Source organism: Neoarius graeffei, chromosome 13, assembly GCF_027579695.1.
Source record: "Neoarius graeffei isolate fNeoGra1 chromosome 13, fNeoGra1.pri, whole genome shotgun sequence".
In the NCBI taxonomy this organism is placed as follows: Eukaryota; Metazoa; Chordata; class Actinopteri; order Siluriformes; family Ariidae; genus Neoarius; species Neoarius graeffei.
In genome coordinates, this window is record NC_083581.1 from 78,615,409 (window position 1) to 78,641,515 (window position 26,107).

The 26,107-nt window shown below is 51.1% G+C and overlaps 1 protein-coding gene across 1 annotated transcript in view; it reads right to left on the reverse strand.

Moving 5' to 3' along the window:
* The window catches only part of bltp3a (bridge-like lipid transfer protein family member 3A), a 40,096-nt gene that overhangs the window by 3,643 nt on the left and 10,346 nt on the right, over positions 1–26,107 (reverse strand). The window contains exons 2-20 of the mRNA XM_060938590.1: positions 25,849–26,011; positions 25,633–25,671; positions 25,311–25,402; positions 24,929–25,118; positions 19,068–19,208; positions 17,870–18,025; positions 17,336–17,516; positions 16,818–16,904; positions 16,519–16,689; positions 16,338–16,435; positions 13,833–13,974; positions 6,109–6,302; positions 4,743–5,917; positions 4,345–4,499; positions 3,548–3,660; positions 1,072–1,219; positions 725–978; positions 330–438; positions 184–239 (exon numbers count right to left, since the gene is read on the reverse strand). Of these exons, the coding sequence (XP_060794573.1) occupies positions 184–239; positions 330–438; positions 725–978; positions 1,072–1,219; positions 3,548–3,660; positions 4,345–4,499; positions 4,743–5,917; positions 6,109–6,302; positions 13,833–13,974; positions 16,338–16,435; positions 16,519–16,689; positions 16,818–16,904; positions 17,336–17,516; positions 17,870–18,025; positions 19,068–19,208; positions 24,929–25,118; positions 25,311–25,402; positions 25,633–25,671; positions 25,849–26,011 (3,664 nt within the window). The remainder of the gene's footprint in view (positions 1–183; positions 240–329; positions 439–724; positions 979–1,071; positions 1,220–3,547; positions 3,661–4,344; positions 4,500–4,742; positions 5,918–6,108; positions 6,303–13,832; positions 13,975–16,337; positions 16,436–16,518; positions 16,690–16,817; positions 16,905–17,335; positions 17,517–17,869; positions 18,026–19,067; positions 19,209–24,928; positions 25,119–25,310; positions 25,403–25,632; positions 25,672–25,848; positions 26,012–26,107) is intronic.

Below are 26,107 nucleotides of genomic sequence, written 5' to 3' on the forward strand. Positions count from 1 at the left end.
GTATACGGTGATGTAATGATGTGGATCTATGGTGGTTCTCTAGCCCATGAAAAAGCAAACTGGTTCGTAGAACGTACACAAGTAGAACCGGGTCTGAACTAACACCTGGTTCGTGTTGGTGGAAAAGGGGGTATTAGTCAAACAGTTCCGTGTGTGTGTGTGTGTGTGTGTGTGTGTGTGTACCTTGTCATCTCCTTCAGGTCCACAGCAGGCTTTGTCTCCTGATTGGCTGGCAGTGGCTGAGAAAAGAAAGTAGACAGATGTCAGTAAATCACCTTGCACACACACACACACACACACACACACACACACACACACAGAGTACCCACGTCTGACTATAAGCATGGTGTCATCCAGCCGCTCCAGAACGACACCATCCAGGAAAAAAGAGACGGGAATAGGCTGGGGGGCAGTGGGATACACACGGGGACCATCATCCTGAAACACACACACACACACGCGCACGCACACACACACCCACACTGTGCTAAAGTTCCCTGTATCTTGTCTCCTCTTTCTGTTCATGACACCAACAGTAAGTTAGCATGATGTGACCCAAAGGTCCAGTAAGTTTTTACTCAACAGCTTCTCATCTTGGCGGCCATGTTTCCCTGTTGCCTAGCAACAGTATACTCAGGACTTTCCCACTTAACCTGCAAATAAACCATTTTCCCAGCGCACGCACACAAACTCCCTTCGAACTCCAACAGCTCCGCCCCCTCACCTTGAGTGTGATGCGGGTGTTGTGTACGGTGATTCTGATTGGCTGGACGTCTGAGTTCAGCTCGTCCTCCATGAACGGCCCGAGCGTGTTTATTGTTGAGGTGAGCAGCTCGGCCTCGCACCCACGCACACACACCTCTACGAAACCTGCACTCTCCGCTGTACAGCAGTGGCGCCCCGCCCCTGGTCCCACCTCCACTCTCAGACACACCACCGGGGGGTGGGACACAGGGGACACAGGCGGAGAGGGAGCACCTGCAGAGGGGAGAGAGGAGATCTCGCTCTGACTCTGGGTTCGGGTGATGTACGGTATCTCTCCATCTCTCAGCGCACGTGGGCATGTCTCACCGTGGGTGAGCGTTTGCAGGTCCAACACTCGCTGGTTTCCCAGGTGCTTTGGCATAACAGACTGAACCTCCATCGCCACCACCGTGTCCTGGGCATGGAGCTCCATCAGAGCGCGAACAGCACGCACAGACAGCAGCAGCACACACACCTGGCGGACAGAAAGACAGCTGTTATTATAGTGAGGTCATATCATATACAAAGCGTCGAAATAAACTGAAGCTCCGCCCCTGAGACATGCATCAGCAAAAACAGGAAGAGGTACTGAGATTTGCTTTTGCGTGCACACACACGCACTTCTGACACAGATACTAGTAAACAATCCCATCGTCATAGCAACGTGATTCTTGCCGTCTAGAAAGATCACTTTTCTCAGTGAATAAAAACAAAACAAAAGCGTCTCACGTAAAGTGATCAGTGATTGGGATTATTTTTACACCCGAACGGCATCTTTAGGGTTGTTTACTGTACAACAGTTTAGAAGTGATGTGTCCATGAAACATGTTTCAGTCAATGACGTCATGATTTGGCTTCAGAGCGCGATATCTGAACCTCGGAGAGAGTGAGACGTCTGCGCCCAGGGACATCATTTGCTTTTCTTTTAAAATCAAACCTGTACACAGTATACAGGTACAAATATGAATGAGACCGTCAGTGACAGTGTAGCTCATTCCGGCTCCATCTAGTCCAGAAGGAACGATCTGAAGTGCGCCGCCTTGCGCAATAAATGTTGTGAGTTATATACACTATATACAAGCTCTATATAGAAGCGATATCCACCCTAGGAATCCCGACCTGTTTACCAGAAAGAATCCAAAACGACGAGGAATTGACCGAGAAGCAGCGATTTTTGTTGAACTGCTCATTAAGGCTTAATTAGTCCATAACTTCATTAATAATTGTAATGAAGCAAATCTGGGTAGAAGTTCTATGCACCCTAGGTCCCCCTACCTTCATACCAGAAACAATCAAAATTGGTGAAGAATTGAGAGAGAAGAAGCAATTTGTGTAGAAACTGCTTGTTAGGGATTAATTAATTACTCCATATCTTCATTATTATTTGCAATTATGCAAATATGGGTAGAAGTCATATGCACCCCAGGCAGACCTCCCTTCCTGCCAAAAATAATAAAAATCGGTGAAGAATTGAGAGAGAAGAAGCGATTTTTGTGAAATGTGGACGACGCCGGACAGCACATGCTGGCGTTAAACTCCTCACCTGTCGGCCGGATGAGCTCACTAGTGAACACTTGAAGATGTCTTGTAAGGACGTTATCTGTCAGTATAAAGGAGTTTATTTTTCCGGTTTTATTTGGCTTTAATAACATTTCATTTAGCTTTACGGGAAGGATTTAGGAGGCATATTAATTTTCACATCTACATGGACACTGCAAATACACTTCACAAATAAAACGTGTTTCTGAAGGTATCTTCTCATGTCTACGAAAGATGCAAGAAGAGAATGAAATTCAACTAAAGCAACCTCCAAAAGCTTTGAGGTTTTCTTTTTGTATCCTGCCATTTGGTGGAAGCCTGAAAAGGTTTACTTTGGTCCGACAGTTTTTTTCCCGTCGACTCTCCAGCTGGAGCAGGCTGATCGTACCGACCTCGTTATCTGCTGTGTGAACGAGTCGTGGATGAGCAGTGTTGAGTTCTGATGTCCTGCGTGCTGTTGCAGAAAGCACTGGATGTGGTGAAGGTAGGAAGCGAGTACAAACTGGTGCTGATGTCTGACGATGAAACCTGGAACTCAGTGGCAGGCTCGACGGCACGGCACGGCACGGCACGGCACGGCACGGCACTGCCTCCTGCTGGAATATAACACTGGAGTTGAAATGATCTCCGTCTCCTGCGTTTGGGTGACGGACACACTCTACGTTGTATGCTGTTGCTCCAAGCGCTGGATGAATCTGTGTTGTCAGAGTGATTAAAATCTCTGTTCATGTGTTGGAACAAACTGGAAACCGTCCCCCAGTTTCTTCTGAATTCAGAACCAGTTTTTCAGCAGAAGATGGGAGCAGCTTCTCCTCACGCTGTTTTCTGTAGATGTTCTGTATTGATAGGAAAATTGTTTGTTCTGCGTTGGTTTTAAACCCATGATGGCGGTGAGCTGTGACGTGTCCCAGGCCAAAGCCCTCTCACTCATCATCATCTCTGTTTATCAGCAGCCAGATCAAAGATACCAAAGAATAAAATACCAACAGACAGAAAATTTCCATCTGCAAATTTGCATTTTTTGCGTAACTGTATTGTGTATACACACACACACACACACACACACACACACACTGCATGTTCTGTTTCAGTGCTGTATCTGAGACTGCTGTAGTATTTTACAGTAGAAATGTGGCAGGGCTGGTTTTTAAAGATCCAACTCCTGGAGGATTTCCGACCAGTTCGGCCCACGCCTGCACAGTCTGAACAACCTGCCTGTTTCAGAAGGAAGTGTGTGTGTGTGTGTGTGTGTGTGTGCGCTCACCATATCCTGAGACATGTCCTCAGTACTGTGAGACAGAGAGCTGCTCAGATCAGCCGATGATCCTCCGTCTGTCTTCACCGAGTGGACGGGAGTTCCGTTAGGACGAGTGGACTCTGAGATAGAGTGAGACAGACAGAAAGAGACACAGACAGAAAAACAGAGTGAGACAGAAATAGAGAGAGAGGAAAAAAAGACATACGGAGAGAGACAGAGAGAGAAAGACAGACACAAATGTGCAGAGAAAGTGAGAGAGATACAGGAAGACAAATGCAGAGAGAGAAAGAAAGAGACAGACAGAGACAGAAATGCATGCAGATAGATAGATAGATAGATAGATAGATAGATAGATAGATAGATAGATAGATAGATAGATAGATAGATAGAAATACAGAGAGAGAGAAGAGAGAAAGAAAGACAGATACAGAAAGACAAATACAGAGAGAGAGAGAGAGAGGCACACAGATAGACAGAAAGACAAACATGTGGAAAGAGAGGGAGCCAGAGAGACAGACAGACATGCAGAAAGACACATGCAGGCAAAGACAGACAGACAGAGAGAGAGAGAGAGAAGAGAGAGAGAGAGAGAGAGAGGTATGTGCAGAAAACAACAGACACATGCAGAGGCAGACAGAAGACAGTAAGAGTGACAGACACACAGAGAAAGAAAGACAGAGAGACAAAAAGACAGACATTCAAAGACAGTGAGTTAGAAAGAGAGACAGACAGACAGACAGAGGGGTGTGTCTTAGTGAGAGATAATAATGAGGGTGAGGACTGACACGGTGATGATGTCATACCCAAGTCTGTGACAATGACGAAGTTTTCGCTCGTATCGCTGTCCAATGAGAGGCCATCGTCAGCCACGCTGGAGTCCATCACCACGCTGTCACAGGAATTGTGGGAAATCGAGTGCGTGAGAGGTGGCAGACGCAGAGCGGAGTCTTCTGGTTCTCTACACACACACACGCGCGCGCGCACACACGCACACACAGGCACATTGTGAAAGATCTGATATTTTTACAGCGGACACTTAACAGAATTAACACTTCATTAAATTAGTGGGTTTTTTAGTAATTTACAGACGCATCTGAGGAAAATGTTGATATTTTTCTCTCATCGACTTTCCGCTGTCTGTATATTAAACATTCAGCAGCTACACGCCTCGCTAAAGTATTACACTCATGCCGCCTCTTACTTGCTCTGAGCGCTGAATATTTTGCTCATGGCAGAGCCGCGGCTCAGGATGCTGAGAGCGTCTTTCGTGATGGACAGCGCCCCCTTGGTGAGGTCCAGTGAAGCGCTCAGGGCGTCTTTAGTCACGTCTTTGGTCACACTGAGTGCGTTGGAGAGCTCCCCCTCCAGGCTGACCATGGAAGTGTTCTGATTCTGCAGCACTGTAGCCGGAGATGGCGGTAGAGAAACGACTGAGGTCGCGACCTGGGATTCGCCTTCCTGACCACTCCCTTCGTCCAATCCCTCTTCAACAGCCTCGCATGCCTCCTCTACAGGCCCCTCCCCTGCTCCGCCACACTCCTCCTTGTCCCGTTCCAGCGTTTTTCCCGTGCTTCCCACAATCCCGCTGTCTGGCTGCGACGGCGAGAGATCAGAGTCAGTCAGGCTTTGCGTGTCTGTTTCCTCCGGCACTTCTTCGTCTTCGGTTTTCCCAACGATGGGTGGAAGAAGCAAACCGAGCTCCAGCACCTCCAAGAGCAGCGAGACGCACACTGTGGGAGGAGCCACCAGTTTAGTCACTGCACTGGGAAAGCGACTGAGGTCGGAGGTTAACCTAGCGAGATAATCCTTCATCCGGAGCAGAGCAACATACTGATAATGACTGAGCCACATTCTGACTGGAGTGATGGACTGAACCAGGAAGTGGATGGATGCTGATGGAGTGTCCTGATTGGACGGTTTTTCAGCACCATTTTCTGCATTTGGTGATGATCTTTCTTGACTTAATGACCTCGTTAAAGCTTGAGGGCGGCACATCCATACACACGCCGCGAACGGCTCCATGAATGGCGGTGCTCTGCCTCCTCGCTGTGCACCCTCAAAACACCCCGCTGCTCGGGACAAGCTGAGACTCCACACGTCCCGTGAAGATGAACGTGAGAGTGAGAGCGAGGTATCAGACTTTTGGAACGCTGGAGGAAGAGGATGCAAGATGTTCTGGTCACGAGGAAAGGGCGAGGTTGGTGAGGGTCGAAAAAACGGCTGAGCGGAAAAAGAAGAGAACGTGGACTCCAGGTCGGAGAAGGACGAGTGAGGAGAGTGATGGGTGTTGCTTAGAAACGCCTGAGAGAGAGTGAAACCCAGAGCATGTGGACGATCAGGGTGATCCAAGATAGACGAGTCGAGAGGAACAATCAGCTACGGAGGAAAAAAAAAATACAACAAATCATCAACACAGGAAAATTGAGAAAAAAAAAGTGTTTTGGTTTAATGAAAGAATTACAGATGCCAACACAGACAACATAAAGGAAGACGGATGTTTTAAAGCTGCTCAGGAGCTGGGATTCATGTCCTAATGGATTCATGTCCTAATGGATTCATGTCCTTACCTTCAGCTGCGTAGTGTCCACTCTGACGTCCACGTGTTCATCAGTCTTGCTGCTGTCCTGCAGGTGATAAAAAGCCTTCACCTGCTCCAGAGTCGTCAGCAAACCGTGACAAAACACGTACATCCACAACACACTCGCAGCGTCCACACACAGCTGCAGACCATTCAGCTGCCCGTACAGATTAGAGCAGGGCACTGAGAGAGTCAGGACAGAGAGAACAGAGGGAGACCTGTTAGATCCTTTACCAGAAGCACTAGTTTGTGCTCAAACCTTTTATTAGTTACAATAAAAACGAACTGGCTTATTATAGCGATAATCCGTCGGCGAGGCCGGTCACTACGGCGCGAGATCATCGGCGAGGCCGATCACTACAGCGCGAGATCGTCAGCAAAGCCGTTCACTACGGCGCGAGATTGTCAGCAAAGCCGTTCACTACGGCGCGAGATTGTCAGCAAAGCCGTTCACTACAGTGCGAGATCGTCAGCAAAGCCGTTCACTACGGCACGAGATCGTCGGCAAGGCCGTTCACTACAGCGCGAGATTGTCGGTGAGGCCGTTCACTACAGCGCGAGATTGTCGGTGAGGCCGTTCACTACAACGCGAGATCGTCAGCAAAGCCATTCACTACAGCGCAAGATTGTCGGTGAGGCCGTTCACTACAGCGCGAGATCGTCAGCAAAGCCGTTCACTATGGCGCGAGATCGTCGGTGAGGCCGTTCACTACAGTGCAAGATCGTCAGCAAAGCCGTTCACTACAGCGCGAGATCGTCAGCAAAGCCGTTCACTACGGCGCGAGATCGTCAGCGAGGCCGTTCACTACAGCGCGAGATCGTTGGCGAGGCCGTTCACTACAGCGCGAGATCGTCGGTGAGGCCGTTCACTACAGCGCGAGATCGTCGGCGAGGCCGATCACTACAGCGCAAGATCGTCGGCGAGGCCGTTCACTACAGTGCAAGATCGTCGGCGAGGCCGTTCACTACAGGGCGAGATTGTCGGTGAGGCCGTTCACTACAGCGCGAGATCGTCGGCGAGGCCGATCACTACAGCGCAAGATCGTCGGCGAGGCCGTTCACTACAGCGCGAGATTGTCGGTGAGGCCGTTCACTACAGCACGAGATCGTCGGCGAGGCCGATCACTACAGCGCAAGATCGTCGGCGAGGCCGTTCACTACAGCGCGAGATTGTCGGTGAGGCCGTTCACTACAGCGCGAGATCGTCGGCGAGGCCGATCACTACAGCGCAGGATCGTCGGTGAGGCCGTTCACTACAGTGCAAGATCGTCAGCAAAGCCGTTCACTACAGCGCGAGATCGTCGGTGAGGCCTTTCACTACAGTGCAAGATCGTCAGCAAAGCCGTTCACTACGGCGCGAGATCGTCGGCGAGGCCGTTCACTACAGTGCAAGATCGTCGGCGAGGCCGTTCACTACAGCGCGAGATTGTCGGTGAGGCCGTTCACTACAGCGCGAGATCGTCGGCGAGGCCGATCACTACAGCGCGAGATCGTCGGCGAGGCCGATCACTACAGCGCAAGATCGTCGGCGAAGCCGTTCACTACAGCGCGAGATTGTCGGTGAGGCCGTTCACTACAGCGCGAGATCGTCGGCGAGGCCGATCACTACAGCGCAGGATCGTCGGTGAGGCCGTTCACTACAGTGCAAGATCGTCAGCAAAGCCGTTCACTACAGCGCGAGATCGTCGGTGAGGCCTTTCACTACAGTGCAAGATCGTCAGCAAAGCCGTTCACTACGGCGCGAGATCGTCGGCGAGGCCGTTCACTACAGTGCAAGATCGTCGGCGAGGCCGTTCACTACAGCGCGAGATTGTCGGTGAGGCCGTTCACTACAGCGCGAGATCGTCGGCGAGGCCGATCACTACAGCGCGAGATCGTCAGCAAAGCCGTTCACTACGGTGCGAGATCGTCAGCAAAGCTGTTCACTACGGCGCGAGATCGTCGGCGAGGCCGTTCACTACGGTGCGAGATCGTCGGCGAGGCCGTTCACTACAGCGCGAGATCATCAGCGAAGCCGTTCACTACGGCGCGAGATCGTCGGCGAGGCCGTTCACTACAGTGCAAGATCGTCAGCAAAGCCGTTCACTACAGCGCGAGATCGTCAGCAAAGCCGTTCACTACGGCGCGAGATCGTCAGCAAAGCCGTTCACTACGGCGCGAGATCGTCGGCGAGGCCGTTCACTACAGCGCGAGATTGTCGGCGAGGCCGTTCACTACAGCGCGAGATCGTCGGCGAGGCCGTTCACTACAGCGCGAGATCGTCAGCAAAGCCGTTCACTACGGTGCGAGATCGTCGGCGAGGCCGTTCACTACAGTGCGAGATCGTCAGCAAAGCCGTTCACTACGGCGCGAGATCGTCAGCAAAGCCGTTCACTACGGCGCGAGATCGTCGGCGAGGCCGTTCACTACAGCGCGAGATTGTCGGTGAGGCCGTTCACTACAACGCGAGATCGTCAGCAAAGCCATTCACTACAGCGCAAGATTGTCGGTGAGGCCGTTCACTACAGCGTGAGATCGTCAGCAAAGCTGTTCACTATGGCGCGAGATCGTCGGTGAGGCCGTTCACTACAGTGCAAGATCGTCAGCAAAGCCGTTCACTACAGCGCGAGATCGTCAGCAAAGCCGTTCACTACGGCGCGAGATCGTCAGCGAGGCCATTCACTACAGTGCAAGATCGTCGGCGAGGCCGTTCACTACAGCGCGAGATTGTCGGTGAGGCCGTTCACTACAGCGCGAGATTGTCGGCGAGGCCGTTCACTACAACGCGAGATCGTCAGCAAAGCCATTCACTACAGCGCAAGATTGTCGGTGAGGCCGTTCACTACAGCGCGAGATCGTCAGCAAAGCCGTTCACTACAGCGCGAGATCGTCAGCAAAGCCGTTCACTATGGCGCGAGATCGTCGGCGAGGCCATTCACTACAGTGTAAGATCGTCGGCGAGGCCGTTCACTACAGCGCGAGATTGTCGGTGAGGCCGTTCACTACAGCGCGAGATCGTCGGCGAGGCCGATCACTACAGCGCAAGATCGTCGGCGAGGCCGTTCACTACAGCACGAGATTGTCAGTGAGGCCGTTCACTACAGCGCGAGATCGTCGGCGAGGCCGATCACTACAGCGCAAGATCGTCGGTGAGGCCGTTCACTACAGCGCGAGATTGTCGGTGAGGCCGTTCACTACAATGCGAGATCGTCAGCAAAGCCGTTCACTACAGCGTGAGATCGTCACCAAAACCGTTCACTACGGCGCGAGATCGTCGGCGAGGCCGTTCACTACAGTGCAAGATCGTCAGCAAAGCCGTTCACTACAGCGCGAGATCGTCAGCAAAGCCGTTCACTACAGCGTGAGATCGTCACCAAAGCCGTTCACTACGGCGCGAGATCGTCGGCGAGGCCGTTCACTACAGCGCGAGATCGTCAGCAAAGCCGTTCACTATGGCGCGAGATCGTCGGTGAGGCCGTTCACTACAGTGCAAGATCGTCGGCAAAGCCGTTCACTACAGCGTGAGATCGTCAGCAAAGCCGTTCACTACGGCGCGAGATCGTCAGCGAGGCCATTCACTACAGTGCAAGATCGTCGGCGAGGCCATTCACTACAGCGCGAGATTGTCGGTGAGGCCGTTCACTACAGCGCGAGATCGTCGGCGAGGCCGATCACTACAGCGCGAGATCGTCGGCGAGGCCGATCACTACAGCGCAAGATCGTCGGCGAGGCCGTTCACTACAGCGCGAGATCGTCGGCGAGGCCGATCACTACAGCGCGAGATCATCAGCAAAGCCGTTCACTACGGTGCGAGATCGTCAGCAAAGCTGTTCACTACGGCGCGAGATCGTCGGCGAGGCTGTTCACTACGGTGCGAGATCGTCGGCGAGGCCGTTCACTACAGCGCGAGATTGTCAGCGAAGCCGTTCACTACGGTGCGAGATCGTCGGCGAGGCCGTTCACTACAGTGCAAGATCGTCAGCAAAGCCGTTCACTACAGCGGGAGATCGTCAGCAAAGCCGTTCACTACGACGCGAGATCGTCAGCAAAACCGTTCACTAAGGCACGAGATTGTCGGTGAGGCCGTTCACTACAGTGCAAGATCGTCGGCGAGGCCGTTCACTACAGCGCGAGATTGTCGGTGAGGCCGTTCACTACAGCGCGAGATCGTCGGCGAGGCCGATCACTACAGCGCAGGATCGTCGGTGAGGCCGTTCACTACAGTGCAAGATCGTCAGCAAAGCCGTTCACTACAGCGCGAGATCGTCGGTGAGGCCTTTCACTACAGTGCAAGATCGTCAGCAAAGCCGTTCACTACGGCGCGAGATCGTCGGCGAGGCCGTTCACTACAGTGCAAGATCGTCGGCGAGGCCGTTCACTACAGCGCGAGATTGTCGGTGAGGCCGTTCACTACAGCGCGAGATCGTCGGCGAGGCCGATCACTACAGCGCGAGATCGTCAGCAAAGCCGTTCACTACGGTGCGAGATCGTCAGCAAAGCTGTTCACTACGGCGCGAGATCGTCGGCGAGGCCGTTCACTACGGTGCGAGATCGTCGGCGAGGCCGTTCACTACAGCGCGAGATCATCAGCGAAGCCGTTCACTACGGCGCGAGATCGTCGGCGAGGCCGTTCACTACAGTGCAAGATCGTCAGCAAAGCCGTTCACTACAGCGCGAGATCGTCAGCAAAGCCGTTCACTACGGCGCGAGATCGTCAGCAAAGCCGTTCACTACGGCGCGAGATCGTCGGCGAGGCCGTTCACTACAGCGCGAGATTGTCGGCGAGGCCGTTCACTACAGCGCGAGATCGTCGGCGAGGCCGTTCACTACAGCGCGAGATCGTCAGCAAAGCCGTTCACTACGGTGCGAGATCGTCGGCGAGGCCGTTCACTACAGTGCGAGATCGTCAGCAAAGCCGTTCACTACGGCGCGAGATCGTCAGCAAAGCCGTTCACTACGGCGCGAGATCGTCAGCAAAGCCGTTCACTACGGCGCGAGATCGTCGGCGAGGCCGTTCACTACAGCGCGAGATTGTCGGTGAGGCCGTTCACTACAACGCGAGATCGTCAGCAAAGCCATTCACTACAGCGCAAGATTGTCGGTGAGGCCGTTCACTACAGCGTGAGATCGTCAGCAAAGCTGTTCACTATGGCGCGAGATCGTCGGTGAGGCCGTTCACTACAGTGCAAGATCGTCAGCAAAGCCGTTCACTACAGTGCGAGATCGTCAGCAAAGCCGTTCACTACGGCGCGAGATCGTCAGCGAGGCCATTCACTACAGTGCAAGATCGTCGGCGAGGCCGTTCACTACAGCGCGAGATTGTCGGTGAGGCCGTTCACTACAGCGCGAGATTGTCGGTGAGGCCGTTCACTACAACGCGAGATCGTCAGCAAAGCCATTCACTACAGCGCAAGATTGTCGGTGAGGCCGTTCACTACAGCGCGAGATCGTCAGCAAAGCCGTTCACTACAGCGCGAGATCGTCAGCAAAGCCGTTCACTATGGCGCGAGATCGTCGGCGAGGCCATTCACTACAGTGTAAGATCGTCGGCGAGGCCGTTCACTACAGCGCGAGATTGTCGGTGAGGCCGTTCACTACAGCGCGAGATCGTCGGCGAGGCCGATCACTACAGCGCAAGATCGTCGGCGAGGCCGTTCACAACAGCACGAGATTGTCAGTGAGGCCGTTCACTACAGCGCGAGATCGTCGGCGAGGCCGATCACTACAGCGCAAGATCGTCGGTGAGGCCGTTCACTACAGCGCGAGATTGTCGGTGAGGCCGTTCACTACAATGCGAGATCGTCAGCAAAGCCGTTCACTACAGCGTGAGATCGTCACCAAAACCGTTCACTACGGCGCGAGATCGTCGGCGAGGCCGTTCACTACAGTGCAAGATCGTCAGCAAAGCCGTTCACTACAGCGCGAGATCGTCAGCAAAGCCGTTCACTACAGCGTGAGATCGTCACCAAAGCCGTTCACTACGGCGCGAGATCGTCGGCGAGGCCGTTCACTACAGTGCAAGATCGTCAGCAAAGCCGTTCACTACAGTGCAAGATCGTCAGCAAAGCCGTTCACTACAGCGCGAGATCGTCAGCAAAGCCGTTCACTATGGCGCGAGATCGTCGGTGAGGCCGTTCACTACAGTGCAAGATCGTCGGCAAAGCCGTTCACTACAGCGTGAGATCGTCAGCAAAGCCGTTCACTACGGCGCGAGATCGTCAGCGAGGCCATTCACTACAGTGCAAGATCGTCGGCGAGGCCATTCACTACAGCGCGAGATTGTCGGTGAGGCCGTTCACTACAGCGCGAGATCGTCGGCGAGGCCGATCACTACAGCGCGAGATCGTCGGCGAGGCCGATCACTACAGCGCAAGATCGTCGGCGAGGCCGTTCACTACAGCGCGAGATCGTCGGCGAGGCCGATCACTACAGCGCGAGATCATCAGCAAAGCCGTTCACTACGGTGCGAGATCGTCAGCAAAGCTGTTCACTACGGCGCGAGATCGTCGGCGAGGCTGTTCACTACGGTGCGAGATCGTCGGCGAGGCCGTTCACTACAGCGCGAGATTGTCAGCGAAGCCGTTCACTACGGTGCGAGATCGTCGGCGAGGCCGTTCACTACAGTGCAAGATCGTCAGCAAAGCCGTTCACTACAGCGGGAGATCGTCAGCAAAGCCGTTCACTACGACGCGAGATCGTCAGCAAAACCGTTCACTAAGGCACGAGATTGTCGGTGAGGCCGTTCACTACAGTGCAAGATCGTCGGCGAGGCCGTTCACTACAGCGCGAGACTGTCGGTGAGGCCGTTCACTACAGCGCGAGATCGTCGGCGAGGCCGATCACTACAGCGCGAGATCGTCAGCAAAGCCGTTCACTACGGTGCGAGATCGTCAGCAAAGCTGTTCACTACGGCGCAAGATCGTTGGCGAGGCCGTTCACTACGGTGCGAGATCATCGGTGAGGCCGATCACTACGGTGCGAGATCATCAGCAAAGCTGTTCACTACGGCGCGAGATCGTCGGCGAGGCCGTTCACTACGGTGCAAGATCGTCGGCGAGGCCGATCACTACGGTGCGAGATCGTCAGCAAAGCCGTTCACTACAGTGCAAGATCGTCAGCAAAGCCGTTCACTACAGTGCGAGATCGTCAGCAAAGCCGTTCACTACAGTGCGAGATCGTCAGCAAAGCCGTTCACTACGGCGCGAGATCGTCGGCGAGGCCGTTCACTACGGCGCGAGATCGTCGGCGAGGCCGGTCACTATTATAGAAGCAGACTGTTATTTAGCTCGTTTACAACAGCGACATTTTGCTGGTTAGTCTCTTTACTCAAACACTTTAATCTGTTTAATAAATTGCCAATTTGTCAATCAAAGATCAAACTGACGGGGCGTGAGACCTGATGTACTCCAGATGCCCTGATGATTACATGGGAAGTATTTACTGGTCTTGATGTGCTTTTAGTAAAAATTACGGGTTAGTAAACAACCGGTCTGAGATGTTCTTGCAGCGAGTATGCTCACGCTAGTTGGTGCTTGTGTTCTCCATGTTTCAACCTCGAACTTGAATGCTAGCTTGCCGTGAGCCTGTAGCGACCTATATAATGTGCATGAAGTGAGCCGTACTCAGAACCACTTCCTGTACTTACAGGATGGATAATGTATCAAAATGCTGCATCTGTATTAACACACAAAAACTGAAAGAAAATAAACAAACAAATAAACAGAACTGCAGTACCCGGCCCTTCAGCGCTGTGAGGGAAGTAGTACTCCGTAAACTGCAGGTGGATCGCAGGCATGTTCTCCGCCATGTTCAGCACTTTGCGGTTACACGATAAGAGCGACTGGGTTTTCTTGCTGTGACGCCCCCTGTTGGACACCTGAGACAACACAGAGATGGACAACACTGAGAAACAAGCACACGGACAAACAGAGGAAGTGAGCGTCTCATAGCAGCGAGTCACGGCTGAATCAGAGGTTCTTCAGCTAGTTCTTATGAACTTTGGAAAATTCCTGACATTTAACTGTGTGTGTGTGAGAGAGAGAGAGAGAGAGAGAGACAGAGAGAGAGAGAAACACCTCTGATGTCATCAAATACACTGGAAGTGGAGGGGGGGATTTTGAAAAGCAACTAAAAGTTGAAAACAAGCCCGATTTGCTTGGTAATCATCCCCACGCTCACTTTTTTCATACTTCACACTCTTTTTCTCTTCCTAATTTTCTCGCCCTGTTAATCATCTCTCCAGCTTTCTTGTGACTACAAACTCTTTCACTTCTCTGTTCTGTTTGTGTTATCATGACACATTCAGTCACCTGAGGAGAGACAGATGGAGATAACATACAACCCCGATTCCAAAAAAGTTGGGACAAAGTACAAATTGCAAATAAAAACGGAATGCAATCATTTACAAATCTCAAAAACTGATATTGTATTCACAATAGAACATAGACAACATATCAAATGTCGAAAGTGAGACGTTTTGAAATTTCATGCCAAATATTGGCTCATTTGAAAGTTCATGACAGCAACACATCTCAAAAAAGTTGGGACAGGGGCAATAAGAGGCTGGAAAAGTTAAAGGTACAAAAAAGGAACAGCTGGAGGACCAAATTGCAACTCATTAGGTCAATTGGCAATAGGTCATTAACATGACTGGGTATAAAAAGAGCATCTTGGAGTGGCAGCGGCTCTCAGAAGTAAAGATGGGAAGAGGATCACCAATCCCCCTAATTCTGCGCCGACAAATAGTGGAGCAATATCAGAAAGGAGTTCGACAGTGTAAAATTGCAAAGAGTTTGAACGTATCATCATCTACAGTGCATAATATCATCAAAAGATTCAGAGAATCTGGAAGAATCTCTGTGCGTAAGGGTCAAGGCCGGAAAACCATACTGGGTGCCCGTGATCTTCGGGCCCTTAGACGGCACTGCATCACATACAGGCATGCTTCTGTATTGGAAATCACAAACTGGGCTCAGGAATATTTCCAGAGAACATTATCTGTGAACACAATTCACCGTGCCATCCGCCGTTGCCAGCTAAAACTCTATAGTTCAAAGAAGAAGCCGTATCTAAACATGATCCAGAAGCGCAGCCGTCTTCTCTGGGCCAAGGCTCATTTAAAATGGACTGTGGCAAAGTGGAAAACTGTTCTGTGGTCAGACGAATCAAAATTTGAAGTTCTTTATGGAAATCAGGGACGCCGTGTCATTCGGACTAAAGAGGAGAAGGACGACCCAAGTTGTTATCAGTGCTCAGTTCAGAAGCCTGCATCTCTGATGGTATGGGGTTGCATTAGTGCGTGTGGCATGGGTAGCTTACACATCTGGAAAGACACCATCAATGCTGAAAGGTATATCCAGGTTCTAGAGCAACATATTCTCCCATCCAGACGACGTCTCTTTCAGGGAAGACCTTGCATTTTCCAACATGACAATGCCAAACCACATACTGCATCAATTACAGCATCATGGCTGCGTAGAAGAAGGGTCCGGGTACTGAACTGGCCAGCCTGCAGTCCAGATCTTTCACCCATAGAAAACATTTGGCGCATCATAAAACGGAAGATACGACAAAAAAGACCTAAGACAGTTGAGCAACTAGAATCCTACATTAGACAAGAATGGGTTAACATTCCTATCCCTAAACTTGAGCAACTTGTCTCCTCAGTCCCCAGACGTTTACAGACTGTTGTAAAGAGAAAAGGGGATGTCTCACAGTGGGAAACATGGCCTTGTCCCAACTTTTTTGAGATGTGTTGTTGTCATGAAATTTAAAATCACCTAATTTTTCTCTTTAAATGATACATTTTCTCAGTTTAAACATTTGATATGTCATCTATGTTCTATTCTGAATAAAATATGGAATTTTGAAACTTCCACATCATTGCATTCCGTTTTTATTTACAATTTGTACTTTGTCCCAACTTTTTTGGAATCGGGGTTGTACAACCACACACAGGCAGACAGACAGACAGACATACAGACAGACAGACAGATGGGGTGACTTGACAGTGACCCTGTCCAAAACTGGCTGGAATTACAATCTGATATTATTATTATGGTCAAATTATAAATGGGGCGGGGCTACAAACCCCACACCTCTGAAGAAAAGTGCGTCTTCGTTTGTTACTCCTGAAACATTTGAGTATTTAGTGAGTACCATTTTTAAAATGAAACCTGGGACTGTGTGTGTGTGTGTGTGTGTGAGTGTGTGTGTGTGTGAGAGAGAGAGATCAGAAACCTGGTGGATGTCCAGATCGTCCACACGGATCACCATGCAGCTGGAGCGGAGTTTCTTTAAAGCCAAACTTTCATGAGAGTTTGTAACGGACTCACCATCTCCGAATGAATATAAAACAATTAGTATCATTTCATCAGGTAACAAAAACTTATAATAAATATTTCTCAGTTCTGTCTCTCACTGTGTATTTTTTTGGCCGGAGACTGTGTACTCGTCTCACGAGATTCAGATGAAGGTTGGGGAAATCCTGCGCTCTCCAGTTTCTTCTGAAAGTCCTGCAGCAGTTTGGACGCCCACTGAGTGCGAGAGTCCAAAGCACTGCAGTAACGCTCCCAGTGTCGACAGCCATCGCCTACACACACACACACACACACACACACACACGAAATGACGACCCTGTTAGAGATTATGTCTTTATTCATAAGATCAGCAGAACATTTCAAGGGAATAAATTAAACAGTTGTCCCCATAAGACCTCACCTGGTCTGTGGAAGGGGTAATAGTCAAAGCCCAGTTTACGAAAGGTCAGCTGCATTGCACCCTGGGAGCCTGGAATAGGGGGTTCATCTAAAGAATAAAGGTCAAAGGTCAATTCTCAAGGCATCATCCACACATTCTGGGTTCTCAATGGTCCCCATTAAATGGCTTTTATTCAGTTTGGACTGGACAGGACATGTAGGACAGGTCTGAGTGTTATGGAAATGGGACTGACAGAGCAGGGACTGAATCAGGCCCAGGGTATCGAGGTGAAGGAATCAGCGCGGGCTGTTAGACATGCTGGGGAGGTAATCAGGACTGGACAGAAAAAATGACCACTTGTGTAGTAGTTAGATCAGGTAAGTTAGTAAATCTAAGCAAATTACTAAAAAGTGTACTGAGGTGAGGTCAACAAGGCCGATTATGTGAAGTCGAGGTAAATGAGGCCAGGTACGCTGGGGCGGGGCCAACGAGGCCAGGTGTGATGAGGCTTTGTCAAGTGTGTTAGAGAGGTAACTGACCTGTTTCTGATGATGTGCTGTCGTTGCAGATGTGCAGGTCAAGGCGAGAAATAAACGTGTGATATGACGACTCCTTCACGTCATAAAGGTCGAAATACTCTGCTAAGGTGTTGGGCGTTGCCATGGGAACTGTCTGTGGCTCTGGCCACGGTGGACGGGGTCCAGGAGAGGTAGGGACGGTCTGAAACACAATTTATAGGAATTTCGTAAAAAATCTTTAAATCATTTGCATGTTTTTTAAGTAAGGGAACAAACCATTCCTGCAGTGAGGGGGCGGATCTGCAGGTGTGACTCTTGCATTAATGGATATTATAGAACTCAGAGTGGCTTAAAGAAGTCTTTTCTGATCTCAGAAGTAAACACACACCAGCTCAGAAATCCCAGAAGGTGTAAATAATGGCAACGGCACCATGTTCCACCCAGCAATTTTAAGGCTGGGTAATAAAATGGTTTAAATGTCGGAGATGAAGAACCTAATCAGTGACTGTGTGTGTGTGTGTGTGTGTGTGTGTGTGTGTGTGTGTGTGTGCCGACCTCCATGCTCTTCCTCTGCTGTGTGGATTTCTCCATGGCCTCACTCAGAGATTTAGCGTAATGGATGACGGCTTTAAGCTGAGAGTCGGTCAGAACCCACAGCAGGTCGTCCAGGATGAAGAGCAGCTTCGACGCCAGAACATTACAGTCCTTTACCTGTCGGAAAAATAACAATAATACAAACCGTCAAAGTTTATTTTTAATCTGTACTACTTTTAATGTGTACAAACTAGCTTCCAGTGACACACACACAGTGCCTGCCACAATTATTGGCACCCCTAGTTTAAAAAAAAAAAGGGTGTGACAAGAAGCTCATAGATTGATAGAGGCGTGGTACGGTAAGTGACATTAAAGTGAGCTAAAATCAAACTTGTGTTTTTTTGTTGGTTTTTTTTGTGTGTGTTTACACTGCTGAGCCTGCTTTCCTGTGGTAAAAACATGCACGCAACAGCTTCAGGTTTATAATGTCAATCTCCAGATGCGTTCTAGTGAACTGCTGCCACCCTCCTCCACTTGCACGTGTGTCAAGGATTTGTGAAGGAAATTCAACGACAGCTCACTGAAAATCCAGGCCTTGTGTCTCACTGAGCGATGCTAGGAGAGTCTAATGCACTTTGTGGAGGGGTTTATAGTGTTCAAGGCAAATTATTATTATTAGAAGTTGCATGTTTGCTACTTTAATAGGAACCTGTTGTTGGTTCTAAGATCCCTGTTCTTGGCTGCAGGAGTGGAACCCAATATGTTCTTCTGCTGTTGCGTGCTGAGATGCTTTTCTGCTCACCACGGTTGTAAAGAGTTGCTACAAGTTACTATATCCTTCCTGTCCATTTCCCTCTGACCCTCTCTTATCAACAAGGCGTTTGTTTACTTTCCACCCACAGAACTGTCGCTCACTCACTCAATGGTGTTTTTTGTTTTCTGCACCATTCTGTGTAAACTGTAGAGACTGTTGTGTGTGAAAACCCCAGGAGATCAGCAGCTTCTGAAATACTCAAACCAGTCCATCTGGATCAAACCAACACCCATACCACAGTGAGAGAAAGTCACACTGTGAGATCACAATGTTTCCCATTCTGATGTTTGAACATTGTGAACATTAACTGAAGCTCTTGATTTGTATCTGCGGGATTTGATGCACCGAGGGATCGACTGATTAGAGAACAGCAGGTGGATGGGTGGGTGTATAATCTGATATTACCCTGCGTTTAAGAGCGATCCGAATGCGGCCCTGGTTGGTGATGAGGCGTAGCGGTGTGTTCCCCAAATCCTGTTCCTCGCTCTCTATAGCGTCTGCTTCGATACGCAAACTCTGCCAACTAATTTCTTTAAAGGTCAGCACCTACAACACACACACACACACACACACACACACAGGCACATACAGTTAGTCTTTATGGAGTGTGTGCATTCAGATCTCACTCTTTCTACAGTGTTTTAAAAGGAAATTGAAAAGGATTCAATGTATATTGGAGTCCTAGAAAGCGGATGATGTCATCGTACAGTCCGAAACCGATATCTGGACTGTTGCTTCATGCTATAAAATGAATTACAAAGTATATTGTGGCAGCGGGGGCGTGGTCAAGCATCGGTCTGTGACCGGAGGGCGGAGTCAGGGAAGGTAAGTGGCAGAATCACTGCACCTGATGTTAATTAACGTGTGTTTGTGTGTCTTCCCCAGTGACCGCGCCCTATTTAAGGAGAGAGTGAGAGCAGAGGAGAGCTCTCTCCCGAACCAGACACCAGATGTGTGTGTGTGCGCGAGTGTCTGTATGTTGCTGAAAGACCACTGAAAAGTGTAAAATAAATAGGATTTCAAAACTTAGTTCTGTCCTGCCGTCTTCTGTGCTCCTCCCCCTCTTACAAACTGCCACAGTGGTGCCAAAACCCAGGACATGGAGCACAGAAGAAGAACAGCCCCATGGAGTCCTCCCCTTTCGCCGACCTGGTCCACGCCCTCGCCACGGCCCAGCAGAGCCAGCACCAGGCGCTAGTCGCCCTCTGGAAGGAGCAAGAGCAACAGTTCGAGGCCCTGGTGTTGGCTCAGCAGGAAGATCGACAGGCGTTCCGGCACCTTCTCGCGTCGGCAGGGTCCACCAACTCCACCACCGCGGGCCCTTCCCACCTCACCCTAATGAAGATGGGCCCACAGGACGACCCCGAGGCCTTCCTCACGCTCTTTGAGCAGGTAGCAGAGACCTCGGGATGGCCGGTGGAACAGCGCGCGGCGTGCCTCCTCCCCCTGCTAACAGGCAAGGCGCAGCTGGCCGCGCTACAGCTCCCCGCCGACTGGCCTACGCGGACCTTCGCCGGGCCGTCCTCCAGCGTGTGAGGCGCACCCCTGAGCAACAGCGACAGCGCTTCTGCGCTTTGCGCTTGGAGGAAGTCGGCCAGCCGTTCGTGTTTGGCCAGCAACTCCAGGACGCCTGCTGGCGGTGGTTGAGGGCCGACAACCTCGACGCTGAGGGAATCATCAATCAGGTGGTACTAGAGCAGTTCATCGCTCGCTTACCAGCAGGAACCGCAGAGTGGGTCCAGTGCCACCGCCCGGCGTCGCTGGATCAGGCAATCGAGCTGGCAGAGGACCATTTGGCGGCTGTCCCGACGGCAGGACAGCAGACAACCTCTTCTCCCCTCTCTCCCTCTCCTCCTGTGTCTCATCCTCGCCCCGTTTCCCCACCGCGGAGGCGGGGTCCGGTGCCACCCCAGCCGGCCCGTCGCAGCCGCGGTGCCCTCCCGTTTCTCCCTTCTGTGTCTGTCTCCCCCCCCCCCCCCCCCCTCAGGTGAGTGAGCCCCAGAGCACCAGTGCAGAGAGGAAGCCCGGGCCGGTTTGCTGGTGCTGCGGGGAGCCGGGCCACCTCCAACAGCAGTGCTCGGTAATGGAGGTGGGCACGGTGGTTTGGATCCCCAACGCGCCAGGAGCCGCCCTCGATTGGGCTGGAGCATATCGCATGCCGGTGAGTGTCCAAGGGGATACATATCAGGAGTTGGTGGACTCTGGCTGTAATCAGACCTCAATCCACCAAAGCCTGGTGCAAGACAAGGCATTGGGGGGAGCACAATTGGTGAAGGTGTTGTGTGTGCACGGGGATGTTCACAACTACCCTTTAGTGTTGGTCCACATTCTTTTTCGAGGGGAAAAATTTAGAGTAAAGGCGGCGGTTAATCCTCGCCTTACCCACTCGATAATTTTGGGGACTGATTGGCCGAGATTTTGGGAATTAATGAGTCATTTAGTGAAGAGTGGGTCCTGCCGTAGTTTAGCAGGGGGAGGCCCCGGTGTCGCTTTGGTGGGAGCAGCTGTCACAGAGCCGTCTACGTCATCTCCGCGTCAGAGTGAGGAGCCGCCGGCTCCTCCTCTTTCTATTGGGGAATCCCTTGTGGATTTTCCATTAGAGCAGTCGCGAGACGAGACTCTGCGGCATGCGTTTGACCAAGTGAGAGTAATCGATCGTCAAACGCGCCAGCCAAACGCCACCTCGTCCTTCCCCTACTTTGCAATTATGAAGGATAGATTATACCAAGTGACGCAGGACACTCAGACTAAAGAGCGAGTCACGCAGCTTTTGATTCCAAAGAGCCGCCGGGAATTGGTATTCTAGGCGGCTCACTTTAATCCCATGGCTGGACACTTAGGGCAGGATAAAACACTAGCCCGAATAATGGCCCGGTTCTATTGGCCAGGGATTCACGGCGATGTCCATAGGTGGTGTACGGCGTGCCGTGAATGCCAGTTAGTAAATCCAGCGGCCATTCCAAAAGCGCCTTTGCGGCCTCTACCATTAATCGAGACCCCGTTCGAAAGAATTGGGATGGATCTCGTCGGGCCATTAGATCGGTCAACACGAGGGTACTGCTTTATTTTAGTTCTGGTGGACTATGCAACGCGATACCCGGAAGTGGTGCCTCTTCGCAATATCTCAGCACGCAGTATTGCGGAAGCGCTCTTCTGCGTCATCTCCCGAGTTGGAATCCCGAAAGAGATTCTGACTGACCAAGGCACCTCGTTTATGTCACGTACACTGAACGAACTGTATGGGTTGTTGGGTATTAAGCCGATCCGCACCAGCGTTTATCACCCACAAACGGATGGTTTAGTTGAACGGTTCAATCGCACCCTCAAGAATAGAATTAAAAAATTCGTAAGTGAGGACACACGTAATTGGGATAAATGGCTCAAACCCTTGTTATTTGCAGTGCGAGAGGTCCCCCAAGCCTCCACGGGGTTCTCCCCATTTGAATTGTTATATGGGCGTAAGCCGCACGGCATTCTAGATGTGCTGCAAGAAAATTGGGAGGAGGGACCTTCACCAAGTAAAAATGAAATTCAATACGTTATTGACCTGCGTGCAAAACTCCACACACACACACCTAACCCAGGAGAATTTGTGGCAGGCCCAAGAATGGCAAACCCGCCTGTACGACAGGGGTACGCGCCTTAGGGAGTTCGCACCGGGAGATAAAGTACTCGTACTGTTGCCCACATCGAGCTCCAAATTGATCGCCAAGTGGCAAGGACCCTTTGAGGTCACACGGCGAGTCAGTGACGTCGACTACAAGGTGAGGCGAACGGACAGGGGTGGGGCGCTACAGATTTACCACCTCAATCTGCTCAAACTCTGGAACGAGGAGGTCCCCGTGGCGTTGGTGTCGGTGGTTCCAGAGAAGGCAGAGCTGGAGCTGGAGGTTCAAAAGGGTGCATTGGCATCACGTACCTCTCCGGTCCCCTGTGGAGACCACCTCTCCCCGACCCAACTCGCGGAGGTTGCCCAGTTGCAGACCGAGTTTTCGGACATATTCTCGCCCCTGCCCGGCCGCACCAACCTCATAGAGCACCACATTGAGACGCCCCTGGGGGTGGTAGTGCGTAGCCGCCCTTACAGGCTACCCGAACACAAGAAAAAAGTGGTTTGGGAAGAACTCGAGGCCATGCTCGAAATGGGCATCGTCGAGGAGTCCCACAGTGACTAGAGCAGCCCGGTGGTCTTGGTACCCAAGGCCGACGGGTCAGTCCGGTTCTGTGTAGACTATAGAAAAGTCAACGCGGTGTCTAAATTCGATGCATACCCAATGCCTCGTATTGATGAGTTGCTGGATCGACTAGGCACGGCTCGCTTTTACTCAACACTGGATTTGACAAAGGGTTATTGGCAGATCCCCTTGACTCCATTATCCCGAGAAAAAACGGCCTTTTCCACACCGTTCGGCTTACACCAGTTTGTTACACTTCCTTTTGGGCTGTTTGGGGCACCCGCTACGTTTCAGCGGCTGATGGATAGGGTCCTCCGCCCCCATGCCACCTATGCAGCCGCGTACCTCGACAACATAATTATTTATAGTAATGACTGGCCACGGCACCTACAACACCTGAGGGCCGTCCTTAGGTCGCTGAGGCGAGTGGGTCTCACAGCCAACCCGAAGAAGTGTGCGATTGGGCAGGTGGAAGTACAGTATCTGGGCTTCCACTTGGGCAACGGGCAGGTGCGTCCCCAAATTAATAAGACAGCAGCAATTGCGGCCTGCCCGAGGCCCAAGACCAAAAAGGGGGTGAGACAGTTCCTGGGGCTGGCTGGCTATCATCGTAGGTTTATACCTAATTATTCGGACGTCACCAGCCCGCTGACTGATCTGACTAAAAAGGGGGCACCAGATCCGGTCCAGTGGACGGAGCAATGCCAGCGGGCTTTTTCTGAGGTGAAGGCTGCACTGTGTGGGGGGCCACTATTACACTCCCCTGACTTTTCTCTCCCCTTTATGTTACAGATGGATGCGTCAGACAGAGGGCTGGGGGCTGTTTTGTCCCAGGAGGTGGACGGGGAGGACCGCCTCGTGCTGTATATCAGCAGGAAGCTGTCGGTGCGTGAGGGGCGCTACAGCACTATTGAGAAGGAGTGCCTGGCAATCAAGTGGGTGGTCCTCGCCCTCCGTTACTACCTGCTGGGATGCCCTTTCACCCTCTGTCCGGACCACGCGCCCCTCCAGTGGCTCCACTGCATGTACGATGCCAACGCGTGGATCACCCGTTGGTATCTGGCACTCCAACCCTTTAACTTCAAGGTGATCCACAGGCCGGGGGCGCAGATGGTCGTGGCGGACTTCCTCTCCCGTCGGGGGGGGAGGAGTCAGCTGCAGGCCGGACAGCCGCCCAGCCTGAGTCGGGCAGTGGGGTATGTGGCAGCGGGGGCGTGGTCAAGCATTGCTCTGTGACCGGAGGGCGGAGTCAGAGAAGGTAAGTGGCAGAATCACTGCACCTGATGTTAATTAACATGTGTTTGTGTCTTCCCCAGTGACCACGCCCTATTTAAGGAGAGAGCGAGAGCAGAGGAGAGCTCTCTCCCGAACCAGACACCAGATGTGTGTGTGCGCGCGAGTGTCTGTATGTTGCTGAAAGACCACTGAAAAGTGTAAAATAAATAGGATTTCAAAACTTAGTTCTGTCCTGCCGTCTTCTGTGCTCCTCCCCCTCTTACGAACTGCCACATATATAAATATACAAATTTATCTATAAACTTAACAAAGCTATTTCCAAAGATGTACATTTCATTTGGAAGAGTCCGTGTGTAAAGATAAAGGGTATATTTTGAGACTTTTGAAGACACAAACATCACTGATGTTACGTCCCGAGAACAACGTTTAATTAACGTTTATGGAAGGAGTCTCCAGGGTCAGTGCTCTGTAATATTCAGGAAATTTCCACCATCGGGAAAGTTTTCAGACTGAAGGATTTTGCACTTCCTGTGTTGGAAGAGGAATAAAACATGCCAACGTGGCAGCCGTTGGAAGAAAATAACTGACAGCAGGGTGTGAGATGCAGCCCGATGCAAAGCCGTATCACCCTGAAGTGTTTATTTTGTACTTAGTTAGTCAAGTTTTATTTGCAAACATCACTTGTGTTTATTCTGTCACCTATCTGGGGCTGTAATACAGACATCTGAGGGAAAAGGCAGGTTTTTCCCTGTTACTAGGACTTTGGATGAGTACAGACACTGACGATTAGAACAAAGAGAAATATTATTTGTGTGTGTGTGTGTGTGTGTGTGTGTGTGTGTGTGAGAGAGTTACCTCTCCTCTCTTAGGGTGTGTGATTCGTGTGTGTCTGAGGTCACTCTTCTGCCACTTGGGGTTCAGACTGAAGCCCTGAAGCTGCCAGAGCTCGAAGGAGGCGTGAAACGCTCTGGACTTCACTTTAATAACGATGGAGTTAATGATGACTGACATGCCCTCTACAACCTTCTCTGCAAAGCCATACTCACTACACACACACACACACACACACACACACACGCGCGCATCAGGACATCTCCTTTTACATACCAAAGTATACGGTACAGAAGTTTAATAGCCGTCCCAGCGTGGCAGACAGAACTACACACAACTGGTTTACTGAGCAGAAAAAGTGAACGGGGAGAAACCAACAAAAAAACCACAACAGTACATTTCTGACCTTTGACCTGCAGTGATGGCAATGGGGGAGGGACCATTAGGAGGGCGGGGCTCCTCACAAGTCATCATCTCTACTTCCACCTTGTCAAGAAACTATAGAGAGAAGTGAGAGAGGAATTTATTAATTTGTCTATCTATCCATCCATCCGTCTGTCTTTTTTTCTGTCCAAACAGAAGAGAGAAGTGAAACTGTCCACAGTCAAATGAAAAAGCAAGGTGATGATCAGCAGAATGAGAAAAGGAGGAAGAGAGAGAGATAAACAAAGACTGAGGGAGAGAAGTATGAAAAATACAAATGAGAACAAGAGAGGGGGATTTCCCACCAGGCATATGGGGCTCGTCTTTAATTTCGTCCACTGGATCTGGAGGAGAGAGAGAGAGAGAGAGAGAGAGAGAATGTGTTAGTGTGAACAGAGCTAGACTAAATACAGTATCGAACTTTACGATCAGCATAAAGTCAAAAGGTTTTCCAGCCTATGAACAGGAGTGTGAACGTGAACTCCGTGTGGAAGTGTAGCGAGCGTGTGATCTGCTCTCACTCTGATAGCGGCTTTGTTGCAGTAAACACGGCTGATGGAGAGCCACGTGGGCAGATCCAGCATGTTCTGCAGAACTTCCTCATCCAGCTCCAGGTTGGACAGCTGACCTTCTCCCTTCAGCGTGCTCAGGTTGATCTTATCTGGAGAAAGGTTCTTCGTAAACCTGTAACACGGACAGAGTGAAAGGAAACCAGACTCATATCACAGTTACTACACCCTAAACTCCTGTACTACACAGAGTAGGAAGGCTAATATTATA